General features: G+C 40.3%; 2 protein-coding genes across 2 annotated transcripts; one reads left to right on the forward strand and one right to left on the reverse strand.

Moving 5' to 3' along the window:
- Positions 1-7,562: 7,562 nt before the first annotated feature.
- Positions 7,563-8,909, reverse strand: LOC145465571 (uncharacterized). Its single transcript, XM_081449345.1, has one exon. The coding sequence runs from the start codon at positions 8,907-8,909 to the stop codon at positions 8,079-8,081; it is 831 nt and encodes a 276-aa protein (XP_081305471.1). The 3' UTR covers positions 7,563-8,078.
- A 3,529-nt stretch (positions 8,910-12,438) lies between these two features.
- LOC145465402 (putative G-protein coupled receptor No18) lies at positions 12,439-17,138 on the forward strand. Its single transcript, XM_081449184.1, has one exon. It carries the CDS (start codon positions 13,110-13,112, stop codon positions 14,289-14,291), a length of 1,182 nt encoding a protein of 393 aa, XP_081305310.1. The 5' UTR covers positions 12,439-13,109; the 3' UTR covers positions 14,292-17,138.
- The last annotated feature ends 1,063 nt before the right edge of the window (positions 17,139-18,201 follow it).

Here is an 18,201-nt window from a genome sequence, read left to right on the forward strand (position 1 = left end):
TAATAACGAAAACAGCTCTAGGTAGGTGAGACATTAGGCTGGTAAGGCGAGTAGGAGAGCAGGTATTGAAAAGTTGAGAGATAGGTGGGTGGTACAGAGAGCTGACTAGATAAGCAGCATCTGGTAAAGAAAGGAAGGACTAACTTACCTCAGGAACTAAGACGGACATGAGGTAGCTCATCATCCTGGTGTTGGTTGGCTTAAAGTCTGACCAAATGCTCGGCAAAAATGACTTTATTTCATTAGTAAATCTTCTGATCAGTCCGAGGAAAAAGAATTACAACACTTTTTAAGAAGTGCTTGAATTACAATCACAACTGTAATCATAATCATTAACACGATAATGAGCGAAACACTCTACGAATGAATAAATTAACTGATAACAAAAAAAGACAGCTACTATCAACAATTTTGCACATACCTTTGACCCGGTGAAATAACTGGTACAGTCACAACTGTGTATCAGAACTTCGTGTTCCTTTCTGGCGTTAAAAAGGGCATGCCTAGCGCTGGCGGTGTTCCCGTAAAGGATATTCTTAAGGTGGTCCTGTAAATAGATTTTAATATTATACAATTTTTAGAACCCCTTAAAAGCCATAACCGAGATAGAAAATAACTGATGCACAACTATTTCATGCATTCAATGAATTATAACTATTGACGATTTGGAAGGAATCAAGGCTTCTTTTTGTTTCTATTTGAAAAAGACAGGGGAAGTCTGCTAATATCACCCTAATTGGATTGTGGATACTACCTTCAAACCTGCGAGTTCCGGAGATTGAAAAAGTGACATTCCGGATGGATAATTCCTGATTGACGAGAAAAAGAAATACAATTTGGTTACGAAAGTAGAGCTATCATCTGACAACTCGCAAAAGATGTGAAACGTTCAGTGGGCGATAAGAAAAAAGTATCACACACTCACGACGGGTTAAGTTCTTTCGTCTTGCAACCGCAGAAGTACGGTCCATCCGGAACTCTCTCTATTCCGACACATTCAAAATGAAACCATTTAAAGCAGTCCTCGCAGTAAACCCAATTTTGTTGGTTTTCAGCGAGTTCACCTCTCCTCTTTTTCCTTTCAGGAACCTGCTGGCAAAGAGCCGCTTCACAGTTTTCATCTTCTGTATCATATTTACCCTTCTCCAACCTCTGCGTCGCTTTCCTCTTTCTAGTGGAACGTCTGGTATTGGTAGTGGCTATGGTGGATACGATGGTGGTGTTATCCGATATTGTGATGCTTGATGATGGTGTGGTGTTTGATGATGTGGTGCTTGAAGGTGTGGTGCTCGGTGGTGCGGTACTTTGTAGTGTGTTGCCTGATGGTGCGGTGCCTGGTGCTGCGGTGACTAGCAGTGTGGTGCTTGGAAGTGTGGTGCTTGATGGTGTAGTGCTTGGTAGTATGGCACTTACAAATGTGGTGCTTGGAGGTGTGGTGCCTGGCAGTGTGATGCCTGGTAGTGTGATGCCTGGTGGTGTGGTGCTTGGAAGTGTGCTGCTTGATGGTGTGGTGCTCAGTGGTGTGGTGCTTGGAAGTGTGCTGCTTGATGGTGTGGTGCTCAGTGGTGTGGTGCTTGGAAGTGTGCTGCTTGATGGTGTGGTGCTCGGTGGTGTGGTGCTTGGCTGTGCGGTGCTAGCTGCTGGAGTACTAGTGTTGTTTTCCTGTAGTGTATTGTTGATGATGGTGGTGATGTGGTGGAGGATTGTAGTGTGTTTGCAGCTATGTTGATGGGGTTAGCTGATGTTGTCCTGTTGGATGGTTGACCGTTGGTGGTTATGATTGTGGTATCGGCGCTTATTGCAGGTGTCACAGTGTTATGCGTTAACGGTATCGTGGAACTAATCGTCTGTGGTGGTATGGGCGTGTTTGGTGTTTGGGCGTGTTTGGTAAGTTTGAAGATAATGTCGTTTTTAACCGCAATTATTTTCTTCAAATTACCCACTCCATAACCCGATGGATGTTTTAAGGGCAGTGAGCCCATGTTTTCCACCAAAAGAGAAATTTTATTGCACTTAATGTCCTTCTATGGGGCTCTCATGCCACTCTTTCCGCATGCCTCACCTGGAAAAGACAAGCGGAGTGAAAGACTTTTAACCTTACATCCTTGCCGCGGACAAAGGCTGCCAGGCAAGATTAAAAACCCCATTAACCCTATTTGACTCAGAAACTTGGTTAGATGTGATATGGAGAGGAAGACAATAGCACTTTGATTGCAAAATCTTTGTTCGGTTATTAGCTATGTTACGCAACAAAGGTCAATGCGATTTCAATCATCACTTAGAAAAATGTCACGCAGTCAATACAGCAAAGTTGGACCAAGCTCTTATGCATGCTAAACTAGCATCGAATTAATAGCCCAAACATGGGATCTCATAGCACATGACAGGATTCCAAAATTATTACTGCACTTGTCGCTTTTGTCTGAACTGCGTGGCATTAAAAAAATCAAATAGTTAGCTGCTTTATTTCAGTCATGTTCAGTCAGGGCTACCCGCCATTACATCGCCCGGCCGTAGGATCCTACAGCCTCTACATGACGCGATCAGGAGCGCAATGTCATTCGTTTCATGGCTTGTTGTCCCCACTGTACGGTACAACAATCCTTATTGAGGCTTCTTATAGCAGAAGTTTAAATTAAATGCCAGTGGCCTTGATTTGGGACGGCTGTAAATTGTGAACTGAACTAACCCTTAGAGTTCCCTCACCCGGCCATACCCATACTATACTACACAGCCAGGAGTCCAATTTCATTCCCTTCACAGCTTTCAATCTCAGATCGGCGACACTCAGAGTTTTTCATCGGTTATTTCCATTGAAGCAACTTAGATGAAAGGAGAAATTTCCCTATTTGAGGCGACTTCAGAAGTTTACTTTTCACCGAGGACTACCCACCATTAAATCGCCCGGCCCTTGGATCCTACAGATGCTTACACGACGCGGCCATGAGCGCAATTTCATTCCTTTCATGGCTTGTCGTGCCCATTGCACGGTATAACAAGCCCTATTTACTTTTATTTTTATAACAGAAGCTTAAATTAAAAGCCAATAATGGTCTTGATTTGAGACGGCTGTAGAATGGGACTTCAACAGTTAAAATTACCCGGCAGGAACTCACCCGATCGTAACCATACTATAGTACACAGCCCAGCTTTCTATCTCCGATTATCGGCGTTAGCGAATATTTTTCATTCAAGAAGAGTAAATGAAATGAGAAATGGCCTTTTTTGAGACGACTTTTGAATTTTAATTTTTCGCTGAGGGCTACCCATCATTAAATCGCCCGGCCATAGCATCCTATAGTACGACACCGGAGGAGCCCAAAATCATTCCGTTTGCGGAATTTTATCGGCAAACAGTGACATAAAACATTATTGCTGTATTTCGCGCTTTTGTCTGAACTGCGTGGGAGTAAAAAATCAAATGGTACGTTGTTAGAGTTCAGATCATGTTCAGTCAGGGCTACCCAGCTTTTAATCACCCGGTCGTAGGATCCTACAGACTCTACACGACGCGGTCAGGAGTGCAATATTACTCGATTCATGGTTTGTAGTCCCCAGTTTACAGTATAACAATCCTTAATGAAGCTAAATTGAATTAAATGACAATGGTCTTGATTTTAGACGGCTGTATTGTGACATGACCCTTAAAGTTCCCTCACCCGGCCATACCCATACTATAGTACACAGCCAGGAGTTCAATTTCATTCCCTTCGCAGCTTTCCATCTCCGATCTGCGGAGCTAACAGTTTTTCATCGGTTATTTCCATTGAAGTAGCTTAGATGAAAGGAGAAATTTCCTTATCAGAGGCGACTTCGGAAGTTTACTTTTCACCGAGAGCTACCCATAATTTTAAACGCTCGGATGTAAGATCCTACAGACTCTGTGAGTCCACTCGCCAGTCGTTTTATAGCTTGTTGTCATCAATTCACGGTATAAACAGTCATTTTTCCAGCTTTTGTTATTTTTTCATAGCAGAAGTTTGAATAAAACGACCAATGGTTTTGACATGACGGGTTTGTAAAATGTGACTTCACCCTTAGAGTCAGCCGGCATAAAATCGCCCGGTTGTAGTATCCTACCGTACTAGGCTCGTACTATAGTACGTACTATGACGGGTGACGCCCGCGTAATTTGGTGCACTTTCAGCGGGCATCACCCACAGGAGTCATGTGAACCGGGTGGTCATTTTGTTCTGTAGTTCATGTTGGATGCGAGGTGAAATATATATTTTTTTAACAGCAAGCGAGGCTCGTAACGCAGAGTCTGTTGTAATTAATTGCCGAATAATAACCTCGTATCCTCGTTTTATCCAACAAGGGCGAATGGATTCTTCATAATGAGTACGTTTCAGTTTGTTCTAAACGAACCCGTGGTCTAAGGAAGGCGGGAAAATTTGGCTCGCGTTGGCGCGTTGTTTACCTTGTGAAGAATGAAGCATGTCAGGAAAGCGAGACGAGTTTTCTTCCGAGAAATTCTTCGCATAATCACCTTTAAAGTTGTCTTCGTTTTGGAAAAATGTGATAAACAACCAAAGGCTTACGGGAAGATGCGAAATAGTGGCGTTAGTGAAAATTATACGCTTCGTTCAATTAGTCAAATGAAGCCAGACTTTACTTGTTACGCGGCTGTCATCATTACGACTACAGCCCTAACATTGGCAAACTGACACGTTGGCGAAACGACCAGTTACCCAAAGAAGTATTAAAGAACAAGGCCCAGTTGTAAGGTAACAAGTTTGCTGTAGTGCTAAGTCTAATTTTCAACTGAAATATAATTGAGCAGCAACGATAATGAGTCGGTTTTTTGCTGCCGGTTTTTTCTTCTTCATATTGTCGGCTTTCAGCCATCGTTTTGTTTTCGACAGAGCTTTCTTTGACAGGCGAAACGTGCAAAACTTATCGATACTTTGGTGTACTCATTTTCTATATACGTTCAAACACAGATACAATAGCCACCATTTGACTTAAACAATATGCTCAGATGCTCCGAGAAGCCAACAGTTTAGCCTCCGACAATAGCGGGAAATACGTCTCAGGCCTTTGTTCGCAAGCTAGCGAGCCATTTCCTTTAGCTTCGCCCTGGCTTCGCTCACGGAAAACTGTTCGCTTCCCGGAACAGTTAATGCCCGCGGACAAATATCTCAGCATATTTTCAAAGTCAAATAGACGTTATTAAAAAACTGGTTCATGCTTAGCGTGCTCGATTTAAGCACAGCTTAAGGTATGAATCAACTTTATATCACATAGCGACAACAACTTGGGCGCTAAAACATGTTTTATTTGTGATTGACTACAAAGTTCTCGCAATGCACGGTGAAGGAAAACAATGGGAAAGGGCTGGTTAAAAACATGCTACAACCAGGTGAGCGACAGCTGAGCGAGAACGCTTCACCTGGTCCCTTAAATTGTCAATGAAATATTCTCTTCATCGAATTAATGAAAATGTATAGAGACAAAGTCAAAATAGTCACGTTTTGGTTAACATCTTAGCTTTGCAGTTAAAGTCAAGGGCCCAAAGGGGGCTATTCCCTGAAAAATTGGGTGGGGGTGTGCTTCCCGCTTCCCAAAACCCTTACCCTATTTATGTCCAAAATCTGCGCTTTTACCCCACCCTATTTATGGCCTGACCAAAAATTCAACACCTTATTTATGACCGTTGCGACTGGCACAGTTGCCCTAAACATAATTTATCAAGGGCTTTTGATGATGGTCTTGTTGATATGATGAAAAAGTAGCTTCTTCTGAAAAAACATACCCAATTCAAGAGTAGAGTGAAAAAAACCATAACCTATTTGAGACCATTAAATGACCAAAATCGATACCCTATTGAAAAACCATAACCTTTGGGGTCGCACATACCTATATAGCCCAAATAAAGGAGCACCCCCCCCCCCCGGGGAAACGGGACACGTCATGTTATTTACCCACGGCCGTGCGTATATAGTGTCGGTGATGTCCTTAGTTTAACATTTCACAACGCGAGACTGGGGAAGTTTTATTAGTTGGGGTATGTATTCGGCCACGTAGACCAATCGCATGCGAAGAAAATATTTGCTGGGTTATACAAGTGAAATTTAACCAATCAGGGGGCGAAAATTCCCTGAGCTATGCGATTCTTACTGAAATTCCTTCAGGTAATCATAATGAGTTCCAATTATTTATCTATAGTCATTTACTTTTCCTTTGAAATTCTCTTTCACAATTACGTTTGGTAAGCTTGAGATTCCTATGAGGTGATTGTTGATGACGCCGAAGGCTGAATCAACTATCACTTAATAGAAATCGAGATTATAGTTCATTAATTCTAAATGAAATTCCATCAGATAGTGATTTCCAGTTACTTATTTGGTAGATACGTACGTAGTACGTATTTCGCGATATCACAAGCGGATTGATATGTCAATTGAAAAGAATGTGAGATTTTAATCTTACGTAACGATGAATTTCCTTAATGTTTATCTTCTCGGAAATTGAATTATTTATTAATGTCTCTGCCCTGATACTTCGGGAAACAAGAAAACGTCGCCACTTTGTATATCATTTTTGGTGTTGTAAGTGACCGCTTGCCACTGCACACTAAATATAAGACTGATAGTACGGTGGCCCATAGGGGCAAAACACAACTCAATTTCTCTTCTGAAACACAACAATCTTTTGGAGAACACAACAATCTTTTGGAGAACACAACAATCTTTTGGAGAACACAACAATCTTTTAGAGAACACAACAATCTTTTCAAGAACACCACAATTTTTTTCAGAACACAACGAAATTTCCTGATACACAACAATCTTTTTCGAAACACAGTAAAATTTTCTGATACACAAACGCAAACTAAAACACAACAAAATTAATTGAAACACAACAAATTTCAAAGTACTGGTAACTAACCCTGATGCTGAAAACGACCGGAACCTGGGACTAGCTCTGGTCACAAGGACCCTTTGCACTTGTCCTCTATCCTGTTGCCCGCCATGTTTTGTCACAGTTGTGGTGGTTGGAGAAGAGCAGATCACAAGTTTTGCCCAAAGTGCGGTGTAAGTTCATCTTCGTCTTCAGCTATTCAAGTGTCCTCTTTCAAGAAATTTTTATCCCAAAAGTCGAAAGAGACGCAAACCACCTTCAATTCCAAGTCCAAGAAAGCGAAGATGGACGAATTTGTAACTATAACCATCGGGATTGGTTCTCTATCGTGCGGCGTTTTCAAGCCCGTGAGAGGCAAGTCCCTTCCCCTAAAAGTCATGAAACATGCCTCAGCCGAGGCAATACTTGACGAAGCCTTGAAGAAACGAAGTTCTTACGACCGTACTTTCAGAAATGACAAGAACAAAAGAGCCATTTAGAAGAAAGTGTCAGGAGATCAGCAAGGATTGTTTGTATGTGGATTCTGGGGCTCAAAGGATTAAGATTGTTGACATTTTCATAAATCATCACACAATGATATTGTTGCAATTCATTCCACAGTAAGGGGTGTTTCATTTGTTATGACCAGGCAGTCTGCAAAATTATGGGGTGTTTTCTTTTCCTTTTTTTTTGGGGGGGGGGGGTGGTTAGAGGGGGAGAAACCCTGTTGGGGGTTAGTCTATTTGTTTGTTTGTATTTTTTGGTGTGCCCAAGAAATTATTACTGCTGGTAAGAGTTTTGCCAATCCTTCTAACCCTGGTCATAAGTAATGAATGCTCCTGTGTTGGTATTGTTTTGGTTCTTACGTTATTGGTGGATATCATTGCTTTAGTAATCAAAGAAAGAAAGCAAATTACCGAGTTGTTTATTAACTTAAATCTTGATGACATTGTCCAGTTGAAATTTACTGATCACGTTTTTGTTCCTATGAGTACTTTCACTTGCTGTCAAAAGACAACTGCTTTTTGATATGTACTTGTAACCACTGATGATGAATAATTATATGAAAATATTTTAACGTTGAGTCTGATGGCTACCTTTTAAGTTTTACTTGCACAGTACTGAAATGGAAAATACAAGGTATAAATCAGTCATGGGTGTAATGGATCTGTATCAAAGTGAACACTTATGTATGAACCTGCCCCTACTGATATTGCACAGCTCTTTCTTCTTCATTAAACATCATCTATGTTAGCAATTTCAAGGAGGTCTTTATACAGAGAGAGTCCCTCTTCAATACTGTTGGGCAGCTGCAACTCGGTGTTTTCCAGTACATATTCAAAGTACCCTTGGTAGATGCTCTCCTCCTCTTCATAGGTCAGGTTCTCCCTCATAGATTGGATCTCGTCATCCAATATCGGGTGAAGTAGACCATCTACTCCTCCATGAAGTTCTGGGAGAAAGAATAGTTCATCCGGTCTCCCACTGATAGTGTCATGCCTAGAGCCCCTTATTAAATGTGTGTTCCAGTGTTTAACTTTGTCTAGGTCATCTTGAAGTAACTGAGCAAAACAGAACCAGAGGCATGCCATTTGAATCTCATCTCCAGGGTTAATGATTTCCTGTTCCATAAGGCTTTTAAAGAAGTTAATCCACCAACCAGACCTGTTTCTTCTGTAAAACGCCCACCAGCCCTCAATCCTTTGGTTCGACGGAGATGACCCATACTTGTGCTCTTCTGCATCTTCTTGAAATGTACATTGCTTCGCTGCCATCAAGCCATTTTCTGTTCCACAGTCAGTCCTCAGTTTCACTGGACAGCCTCCTAGCTCTGCCACACAGTTCAAATAGAAATTGGCAATAATTTCTGGATGGTTGTTTGACTTTGTGACTGCTAGCCACACTATTTTTCGGCTCCAGCCATCGATACACCCATGTATTGGAAATCCATAAGGTTTTAATTTGTCGTATCCGTCGACGTGCCATGTGTAGTTTGGACCAGATGAGAAGTAACTTCTTCTTTTAAGGCTTTTTGCCCTTCTCTGCTCACATCCTTCTAGATCCATTTCCCTCGTAAGGTCAGCAACATGTCTAGGAACTTGAATATTTTTTAGTCGTAGGGTATGCCACATACTTCTATATCCACCTTGGCAGCCTGGGCCACTAAGCTCATTCATGATTTGTTCCCGTACAACATCCATATCAAAAGATGGCAATCTTCTCCTTAAGTTCAATTGCTTCAACCTATTTTTCAATGTTCGTACACACATCGTAATGCCATGAAACTTAGCTAAAAAATCAGTGATGACTTCATACGTATATCCTCTTGAAAAGTAATATGAAATTATGCTTTCCTCCTCTGGATTATAGCTTATTGAACCTGAAGAAGCCATTTCAGATCAAATCCACCACATGAACGGCACAAAAATGGCACCTTTCAGTGACGTTGACCAGAGCAAGTCTCAGGTTCCGGTCGCTTTCAGCATCAGGGTTAGTTACCAGTACTTTGAAATTTTGTTGTGTTTCAATTAATTTTGTTGTGTTTTAGTTTGCGTTTGTGTATCAGAAAATTTTATTGTGTTTCAAAAAAGATTGTTGTGTATCAGGAAATTTCGTTGTGTTCTGAAAAAGATTGTGGTGTTCTTGAAAAGATTGTTGTGTTCTCTAAAAGATTGTTGTGTTCTCTAAAAGATTGTTGTGTTCTCTAAAAGATTGTTGCTTTTCAGAAGAGAAATTGAGTTGTGTTTTGCCCCTATGGGCCACCGTACTGATAGCGTGGCTCAGCCAATCAGATTCTTTTTCTTTTTTTCTTTTTTCAGCCAACCAGATTGCAGTATTTACATTAGTATACTACAGTATAACTGAATTCTAGTTGTTAGTTGGTCATATCCACAACTTTACCGCTCTATTTCTGTCTTGTACGGTGCATTGTTTTGGCGACACTCAAACACATGCGTATATCTTGTCCTATTAGGCAACTGACCACCTGCTATGGTTGGTTTTGAATAAATGGCGTTGTGCTTACTCGATTTGTTTGACATAAATACTAAAGATGTGCCCTAGTCACAACTATGGTATATTGATGCACCAAGTTCTAAGGGAAAAGACTTTTTTGTGGTAATTTCTTGTACATACAACTGCAAATAGCTGATGAGTGAGCGTGTAAACGCGCAAATAGTTTTACCGCAACTTAACGAAAAACCCGTGACCTAATAGCTACAGCTTATCCTAACTTCTCTCTTTTGACGAGTTCTAAATCACAATATTAAAGAAATTAAAACTGAACTACAGTGTTGTTGGAATCGACAACACTTGATTCCCATATACCTTCCTCTTAACAAACGAGACAGGTTATTTTCTGCAAAAGATTCAAAAGAAATTAAAGACGCGTCAAATTTTACATTTATTGTAGTATGTTTATTGTAGTATGGTTAATTTTGTGTGTTTCATTTTCTATACTGACTGCATACATATTGTGTAAGCCCATTCTTCGTTGTATTTTTTATTCCGTTAAAATCAAATGGTTAAATTTGTTTTTTACTAGGCTTATTTCAGAACAAGTATCTTTACGTCTCTGGTTTCACGGAGCCCTTCCTTGCAATCTATAGATGAATAAACCAGTTTATTCAGTGGCGCTTTTTTAAGTTTTCAGCCAGTGCTCCTAACTAATGTATTTTTTAGCTTTCGAGTTATACCGTTAGTGAAAACCTTACATTGCTTCCAAAAAATCGTTGCTTTACTCGCAGCATTTACTTATTTCCCACTGACATAAGTTGTGTGGATACACTATTTGTTACAAATTTTCAAATCATTGAAGTTTGAAGTAAAATTCGTAACCATAACATGTTTCCCGCTATGCGAGGCAGCGTGAATATGTATAGACTATATTGCGCGGCACGCAAACCTAGAAATAATTAAGGCCAATTCTAGGATTCGGTTGTGAATTTTCTCGGCAAATCCCTACTGCGTATCTCATGCAATCGAAACCAAGCATATATGTTACAATTTATCCAAACACACATTTTGACTAGAAGGGAAGGTATTATAAGAAGGTTAAATTTTCGCTCCTTAAGAACACCAAAGAGAGCTTAATTATGTTTTCTCTGAGTTTTATTTGAAGTTGTTTGCTGTTCACCGCCGAAAAAGCCGCATCCCCAAATTGGCAGGTGTCTAATAACAAAGGCGCCAGCTCTTGTTCCGTCTGGATATCTAGTCGCAGTGCTCTTGAAGAAATAAACACATACACGCGACGTGGCGACTGATCGCGAAATTTTGTAGGGGATGGCATAAACACCCGACTGGTTGTGAAAAATTATCCAGTTGTTCTCAGCACAATTAAAGTGTGGCAGAATATTTGCGCGTGCCTCCCACTTGGAAACAAAGTGGTCGATTTGTTCTTCAATCATTTCCCAAAACACGAGCAAAACAGGTGGTTTTTCAGTTGTATTTCGAGGAGCAATTACGTGCTTGAGAAAAACGAAAAAAAGTGTTTTGGGTCGACTGAAGTGATCATGCCGTCGACTGATTTCTCGGGGTCCTCACTTGACGCTGCAAGTAGCGAGGTTGTTTTCCACGTTTCTGGCGTTTTGAAAATAATGATCGTGGTGGTTTTTAAATTTACACGAATATGATCAAGGTATTTTGATCCTAATTCTCTTTTTATGAAGCGAAGGTCGTTAACTGAATTATAACCAATGGGAGTAAAAATCTTAATTTTGATCTTTTTCTTGACCTATTTTTTGCCTAATTCCCATATGAAAACCCAGTGCGATCGTCCTCTTATTTAAAACTGTCTCGTGGTCCTTGCTTTCAAGAAGTCTCTTAAACACTGTCCCCGTTCAGATTGGAGTAAAATTGAATAATCCCCACATTTTTAATTTTACAACTCATATTTAATCCAGTTTATGCCAGTATACCAGCTAAAGTAAACAGAAATACCCGCCTTTTAAAAGGGACAAAAACAACAAACAAATTAGGAAATCGACGGCAAGCTTTTAGCTGAGGTAAGAACGACTGAGTTAATTTTCGTTCGTTGAAATACGCAACTTTAGCGTAGTTACGAGGACCAGAAAAATAATTGTAAATTATTTGCGAAATAGAGGAAGTATATGCAAGATTATATTTATTTGCGATCGAAAGCCAATATCGCGGAATGTCCGCCATGTATACTGAATTTTTGCCGTCCAGCATTAATTAAATCAGATCGCGGCACTATGTAAATAAGTGAAGAAAGGTTCAAGGAAGTTTTTCTAGCTTTCCCCGTGTTGTTAGCTTGTGTTGTGGGTCGGCGTGCCGAGCAAATAACGATCCGACGATGAATCTAAATATTGACCCCTTTTCTCCGCTCGATATTTGAATAACATATAGTTAGTAATGAAACGCCATATTCGTATTAAAATAAACAGTACATATTACAACAAGCCGACAACTTCCTCAGTTAGAAAACACGTTATAATTTTAGATTGCGAGCTTGAAAACCAACTAACAGTACAAGGATGTAAGCACGCGCGTCTTGATATTTTTCAGTAGTTTTTACAATTATCAACTCCGTGGTTTTGTTTTCCGCGAATTCGATATTTCAGTTTCAAGCTGCGCTGAATGTTGGAAATTGTAACGCATTTCCTCTTACTCCTCCTATCTCATCCTCAGAGACAGCGGGGCGAAAGATTTAGACGAAAACAAATCGTTCCTCTATTCGCTGAAAGTCTTCCGCACACTAACAGATCGCAAACAAATATCTGTCATTGTCTTCGCTAATTTAAAATTGCGATAGGTAATAAACACAACACACTTTGGTCAGGCTTTATCTCAAGCGACAAGATCATTAGTTTAGGGGAAAAATGCAAAAATACATGGCACCTTAAGCATTCGACGGCTCGTTATCCGAAATTTGAGCTGCGGCGAATCATATTATTTGAACTACTTCAAAAGCATTTTAACACACTTTTTTTTTCATTAACGAAGGTCTCGCTTTTTTCATTGGGAAGGGAGGGACTTCTTGCCAAATAAAGATTTGAATACAAGATTCAAAATACGGACTAATTAATAGACATTCAGAAAACAGACAAATCACAAGGCAGATGTCACACCCCTCGACATGTCTTTAAGAGCGCTGCCAACGCGCTTTTTTCGTCACTTGGCGACAACAATCATTTCGTACGCGTGTTTTTACGCATTGTCTCTTATTGTTGTTACAAAGCGCACCAGGATAACTACGGAGGTACAAGCGTGCAGAGCATATTAGTCCACAACAAACCAGTGGCGACATGAACGGCTCCAGTTGTGGAGGTGGCGCTAACACCACATTCGGCCTGGCTAACATGATCTCGCAAGCCAGTTTCGTCATTTTTATTCTGATTCTCGATGTCTGCGGAAATTGCCTTGTGATCGGCGCGATTCTTCGTTACAGACGACTTCGAACAATTACCAACTACTTCATCATCTCGTTGGCAGTATCAGATCTCCTTATCGCCGCGCTTTCAATGTCGTTTCGCATTCACCACACTCTCAAGTCGCTGTGCTGGGATCTCGGGGAAACGATCTGCGAATTTTGGGTCTTCGTGGACCTGCTGTGTTCTTGCGCTTCAATAACAAACCTCAGTCTTATCTCGATCGACCGGTTCCTCGCTCTGACCTTCCCTTTGAGCTATAGAAGCATCATGACGAAGGCTAGAGCAATAGCTGCCATTGCGTTCGTCTGGGGATATTCCGGACTGTTAGCATCTCTCTCCTTCATGAACTGGTCTGCGGACGCGTCCACAAGCGCTAGTGGAGAATGCAAGAAAACTGACCGTTACTATTACACGTTTGCTATAACCGCAGGCTTTTTCCTGCCTTTAATCATTCTCGTCATCAACTATTCTATGGTCTTCAAAGTCGCCTTCACTCAGGCGAAGAAGCTGCAGCAGTTGAAATCAGCGAGTTCGATGGAGCCTGCTGAAACATCTGATGCCGACTTTAGCCCCGATCCACGGCCCAGCGTCATCAGCATCGGACGGGTCGAACGTAAACGACGAAAATCGATCGTGCGCGAGCTGAAAGCCACCAAGACCCTGGCGATTGTTATAGGGACTTTCATCGTGTGTTGGCTTCCGTTCTTCATCATAATGTTCGTCGTTCAGTTTTGCGATCTCTGCTTGCATAAAATTCATCCCACCGCAACACAATTTGTCGCGATCGTATTCGTTTATGTTTTACCACTGTTGAACTCGGCTGTCAATCCCATCATCTACTCGAGCTTTAACAGTGACTTCCGTTCCGCTTTCAAGGACATTTTTATCCGCGTCTGCACAATCTGCGGACGGGACAGCTACACTCACAGATCGTCCTCGGGAGACGAAGACGTTTCTGTCGTGACATTTTTCCAGAGCAAATACTACAACGGTACAACTCCACAAATAGTGATCCAAGAAGCGAACTCGGCATCCGAAGAAGGGGATTCAGTATAATTAGACAGTTATTCTCGATAGAGAAAAGATTCATATCAGCGGATCTAAGCTAGTAGGAGCTACTCGACTGAATTTCGCGCGGCGAAAAGAGTCGCTTAAATAAGCACTATAGCGAGTAACACTAACTCTCTAAATAAATTGCCTCCAGATCACTGTTTTTGTTCAGGCGCTTCCACGGTCAAAAATTAAACAAGATTTCAATTTTACCTTGTCGTTTTGTCTACTGAACTGCTTTAATGAATGCGGCTAGATCTCTTTTGGCGACACATCAAAAGTGTCATTAACCGAAAAAGCTCTCAAGCAAATTTGTAGCGTTGGCGTTGAACATTTCTTTAACTCTGCGATACATGTTAATTTTGATATTCCTTAGGAAATAAACCATTTATTGAAATAAAAACATTAAGGATAGATGTGCATTCTGATTGATTTATACATCTGTATAAACTGAAATATAAGAAATCGCTAGAGCTAAACGAAGCGTTTGTTTAGCGGCGGAACGATAGCAAATTCTGAGGAAAAAAATAACTTTATGCAAAGTTCGTTTAGCAAGTTTGTCTTTCTGGCGATGCGCGTGCTTTTTGCCTGAAGATGACTGGATAACAAAAATAAACTAATGGATAAGTTGTCTCGAGCCTATATTCATAAATAATGAATGAGAAGGATAAATCCACCAGCGTCGAAGAAAAGAACATCGATACAGCAAGCGTGGATGAAAATTTTCTCCTTATTCTCAACCACCTGTTATCGAGCGAGTGAAGGCGGTTTTGGCGCGCTCTCGCGAAGGAGACAACCGTGAGAAAACAGTTCACGATTTTCAGAACTACTATTTTTACGTGCCATCTGACGCTAAGTATCGGCAAAATATTTTTTAAGCCAGAAAAAAGACATGTACATTACAAGTGGTGCCATTGCTTCAATTTATTCGACTGTCAAATGAGCGCGGCCTTGCCAGACGTAATGTTGATATGATTAGCGAATTTTGAGGTTTTCTGACGCCGATACAATTATTGGCGAAAAAATAAATTCAATTTAACGATTCCTTTTTACTTGCCGATGGCCATTGCCCCTTTGAGAACAACCCTGTGTACTGAGAAAACTTTGAACAGTAAATTTTCTTTGATCTTTGTTAAGCTTGTTGAATAATCAATGGGTTACTTTTTCATTAGCATTTGCAAATCGATGAATATGAGAGCATATTGTAACATAGAAACCAGCGAAAACCCTTGCTTGTAAAACCGTAATTACGCATTTCCTCGAGATATTGAGGAAAGAGGTTTTGTCGAATGATATTAGGCTGGTAGCTTGGGTGAACGATAACGGCATCTTAGCAACGTGATCCAATCATTTATTGTTATTGTTATCCACCTCGCGAAAACGTGCGAAACTAGTATATTGCCCCGGCACTTTAAACTGACTTCGGCATATTTAACTTGATTATACAAGAAATTTAAATTGAAACCTTCTGAGAAAAAAAAAATTATTCAGTTCTAGTTTGTTCCAACTGATTATCCTTGCAAAAGGGCAGAATTGTTTCGACAGGAAAAGTTGTGCTTTCCCTTTTTATTGTCAACAACCACGCTAGCTTTTCGCAATTCGAAGATTGTGAAAGACAATCGGCGGAATTGGACAACTTCCAACGTAGAAGAGATATTTATTTGCCTGACAAAGCGCTGTATTCAGTTTTCGTCTGTTATTTATGGCATGACGACTATTCTTTCCATTTCTTCTCCTCGTGGACCTGGGAAACGGAATCCAAAATAGCAGCATAATGTCAGTTTCAATGTAGAAAGCTGATTCAATAGAAGCTATGTTTCTGTCCACAGGAAATCGCAGTAAACCGCTTTTTTTTCAGTTTCGTCGGGCTAGTCTAAAGCAAAAGATAACCATTGTGCTTTCATTAACGATGAGATAAAGAAAGAGAGGTTTTCTTTTCCGCTGGAATTATCAAAATTCACGGCGATAACAAAACACAAGTAATAAATGTGAAATATAAAACAGATGTCAGGTCGTGTTCTTTTAACGCGAAAATGCAAATCCAACAAATGTATTCGACTCCTGTACAGGAAGTTGCTGTTTTGAATTTTTTAAAATAAATGTTATCTCGTCAAAAACATCGTCACACAAGACATCTTCAAACTTAAAGCGTAAACATTTTCCCGAGTTTAAAAGAGTCAAAAGAAGTGGTTGTTTGCGCGCGAGCCCACTTTACGGGCTGAATTTGCAAGCTGTTGTGGTATAATATAAAAACTGTTCTTCCTTGGGTCAAAGTACTCAAAGCTGTAATCTAAGGGAAGACGTAGTTGAAGAAGCAAACAAGTTTAATTTTGTGATTTACGTCAAAAGCATGCTTGCTTAAGTCCTATAGTAGAGCCTCAATTATTGCACAGGACAGCTGGCCTTGCGAGTGACACTGCCCTCTCATTTTACATCTTATGCAAACAGTTTAAGCAAATATAATTTCAAAAGACGAAACAGTCGTATGCAAAGGTACCTATATTATTTTCATCCAGCAATTTATGATTATGAATCCCCAGGCACTGTATGTGGCCATGAAACAGTGATTAGAGATTTAGTAAAGTTTTGTCGGCGTTCAACTGTTTTGATTTATCCGCCCCCTTTGCTCGCGTAGGAAGATCTATCTATTTGCACGCATTTAAATATAAACCATGTATGCCGACAAGGGCCTATGATAGTTTAATTTCAGTTTCAAATTCAGCAGCGAAAAGAAATTGTTCTCTGTATTGGTTTCCTGCCTCTCTTGGATCACCCTAAAGATACCGCAAAGTTTTGCTGGAAGCGAACTGAATCAATTTCCTTACCTTTTCGTTGGTTCAGTTGCAGTTTGTTAATAAAGCGGAGAATGTAAATCGAATGTTTCACGTAAAAGTTCATTTAATCATTTTCTTATAAATTAGGCAGCGGCAGGTAACATGCCTTTATCGCCCGTTATAGATTGAATGTTTGCAATGTACAAATTCGTCTTTTTCGTTAGCGGAACCTTTTGCGAATTTCAAGCTCGCTAAAATGAAACGCGGTTCTTTCAAAAAGAAACTGATCTCGTTGTTCCCGTTTTATTGAGTATTATACCAAATAGTCCGATTTCTAAGCAAACTTTGCGGCAACCGAAATATGGGTAAAAATGACGTGACATGTGACATTTCCATTATTAAAATCCATCTTTTATTTATTTCTTGGGTATTTTACAGTTTCGCCTTTCGGTCTTGCTGGGAAATCGGACTAAATATAGTGGTTTATTCCGTTTATCGGCCCCAAAATTTGTTTTTCAACAATTATCGCCAAGCATTTTTGACAGCTTAATTTAAAGGAGGGCGGCCTAATGGACTGCCCTGGTCGATTAAACGACTCATCACTATTCGCATTTGCTGTATGACATGGCGTAAAATTCAACAAGAAACTTTTTGCATTTAAGGATGTTTATTCAACTGGACATGCCCTCGACATGTATGCCGATATCACGGGTTAATGTGGCAGTGTTATATTCCTCAATAGGGAAACTCTACTCTCCTCAGTGTTAAGGCATTGTAGGACATGTACACGATATCGCATTGCTAAATGGCAAGTTTATTTTTTATATGGAAGAAATATAGTTTTGGTTGCTGACGAGTAGGTGATAACCTAAGCGGAAGAAAAAATAATAGAAAGGATGATGAAACATTCGCTGATGATTTTCAAGAGATTTTAAAGATTTGCACATACAATATATTTTTGACACATGGCTTGAAGTTTTGTCATGGTAAATTGCAATTTACGCCTGAAAACCCGCAAACAGAAAGTTGAAAGGAACACTCCGACAGCATTTCAAACAATGTTCCGCTTGCTTTACCTGAAACAAAATACAGCTACTCGAATTAATTTTGCATTTTTTACAAAAATGAAAGACCGAACATCT

Source organism: Orbicella franksi, chromosome 13 (assembly GCF_964199315.1).
Source record: "Orbicella franksi chromosome 13, jaOrbFran1.1, whole genome shotgun sequence".
NCBI classification, from domain to species: Eukaryota; Metazoa; Cnidaria; class Anthozoa; order Scleractinia; family Merulinidae; genus Orbicella; species Orbicella franksi.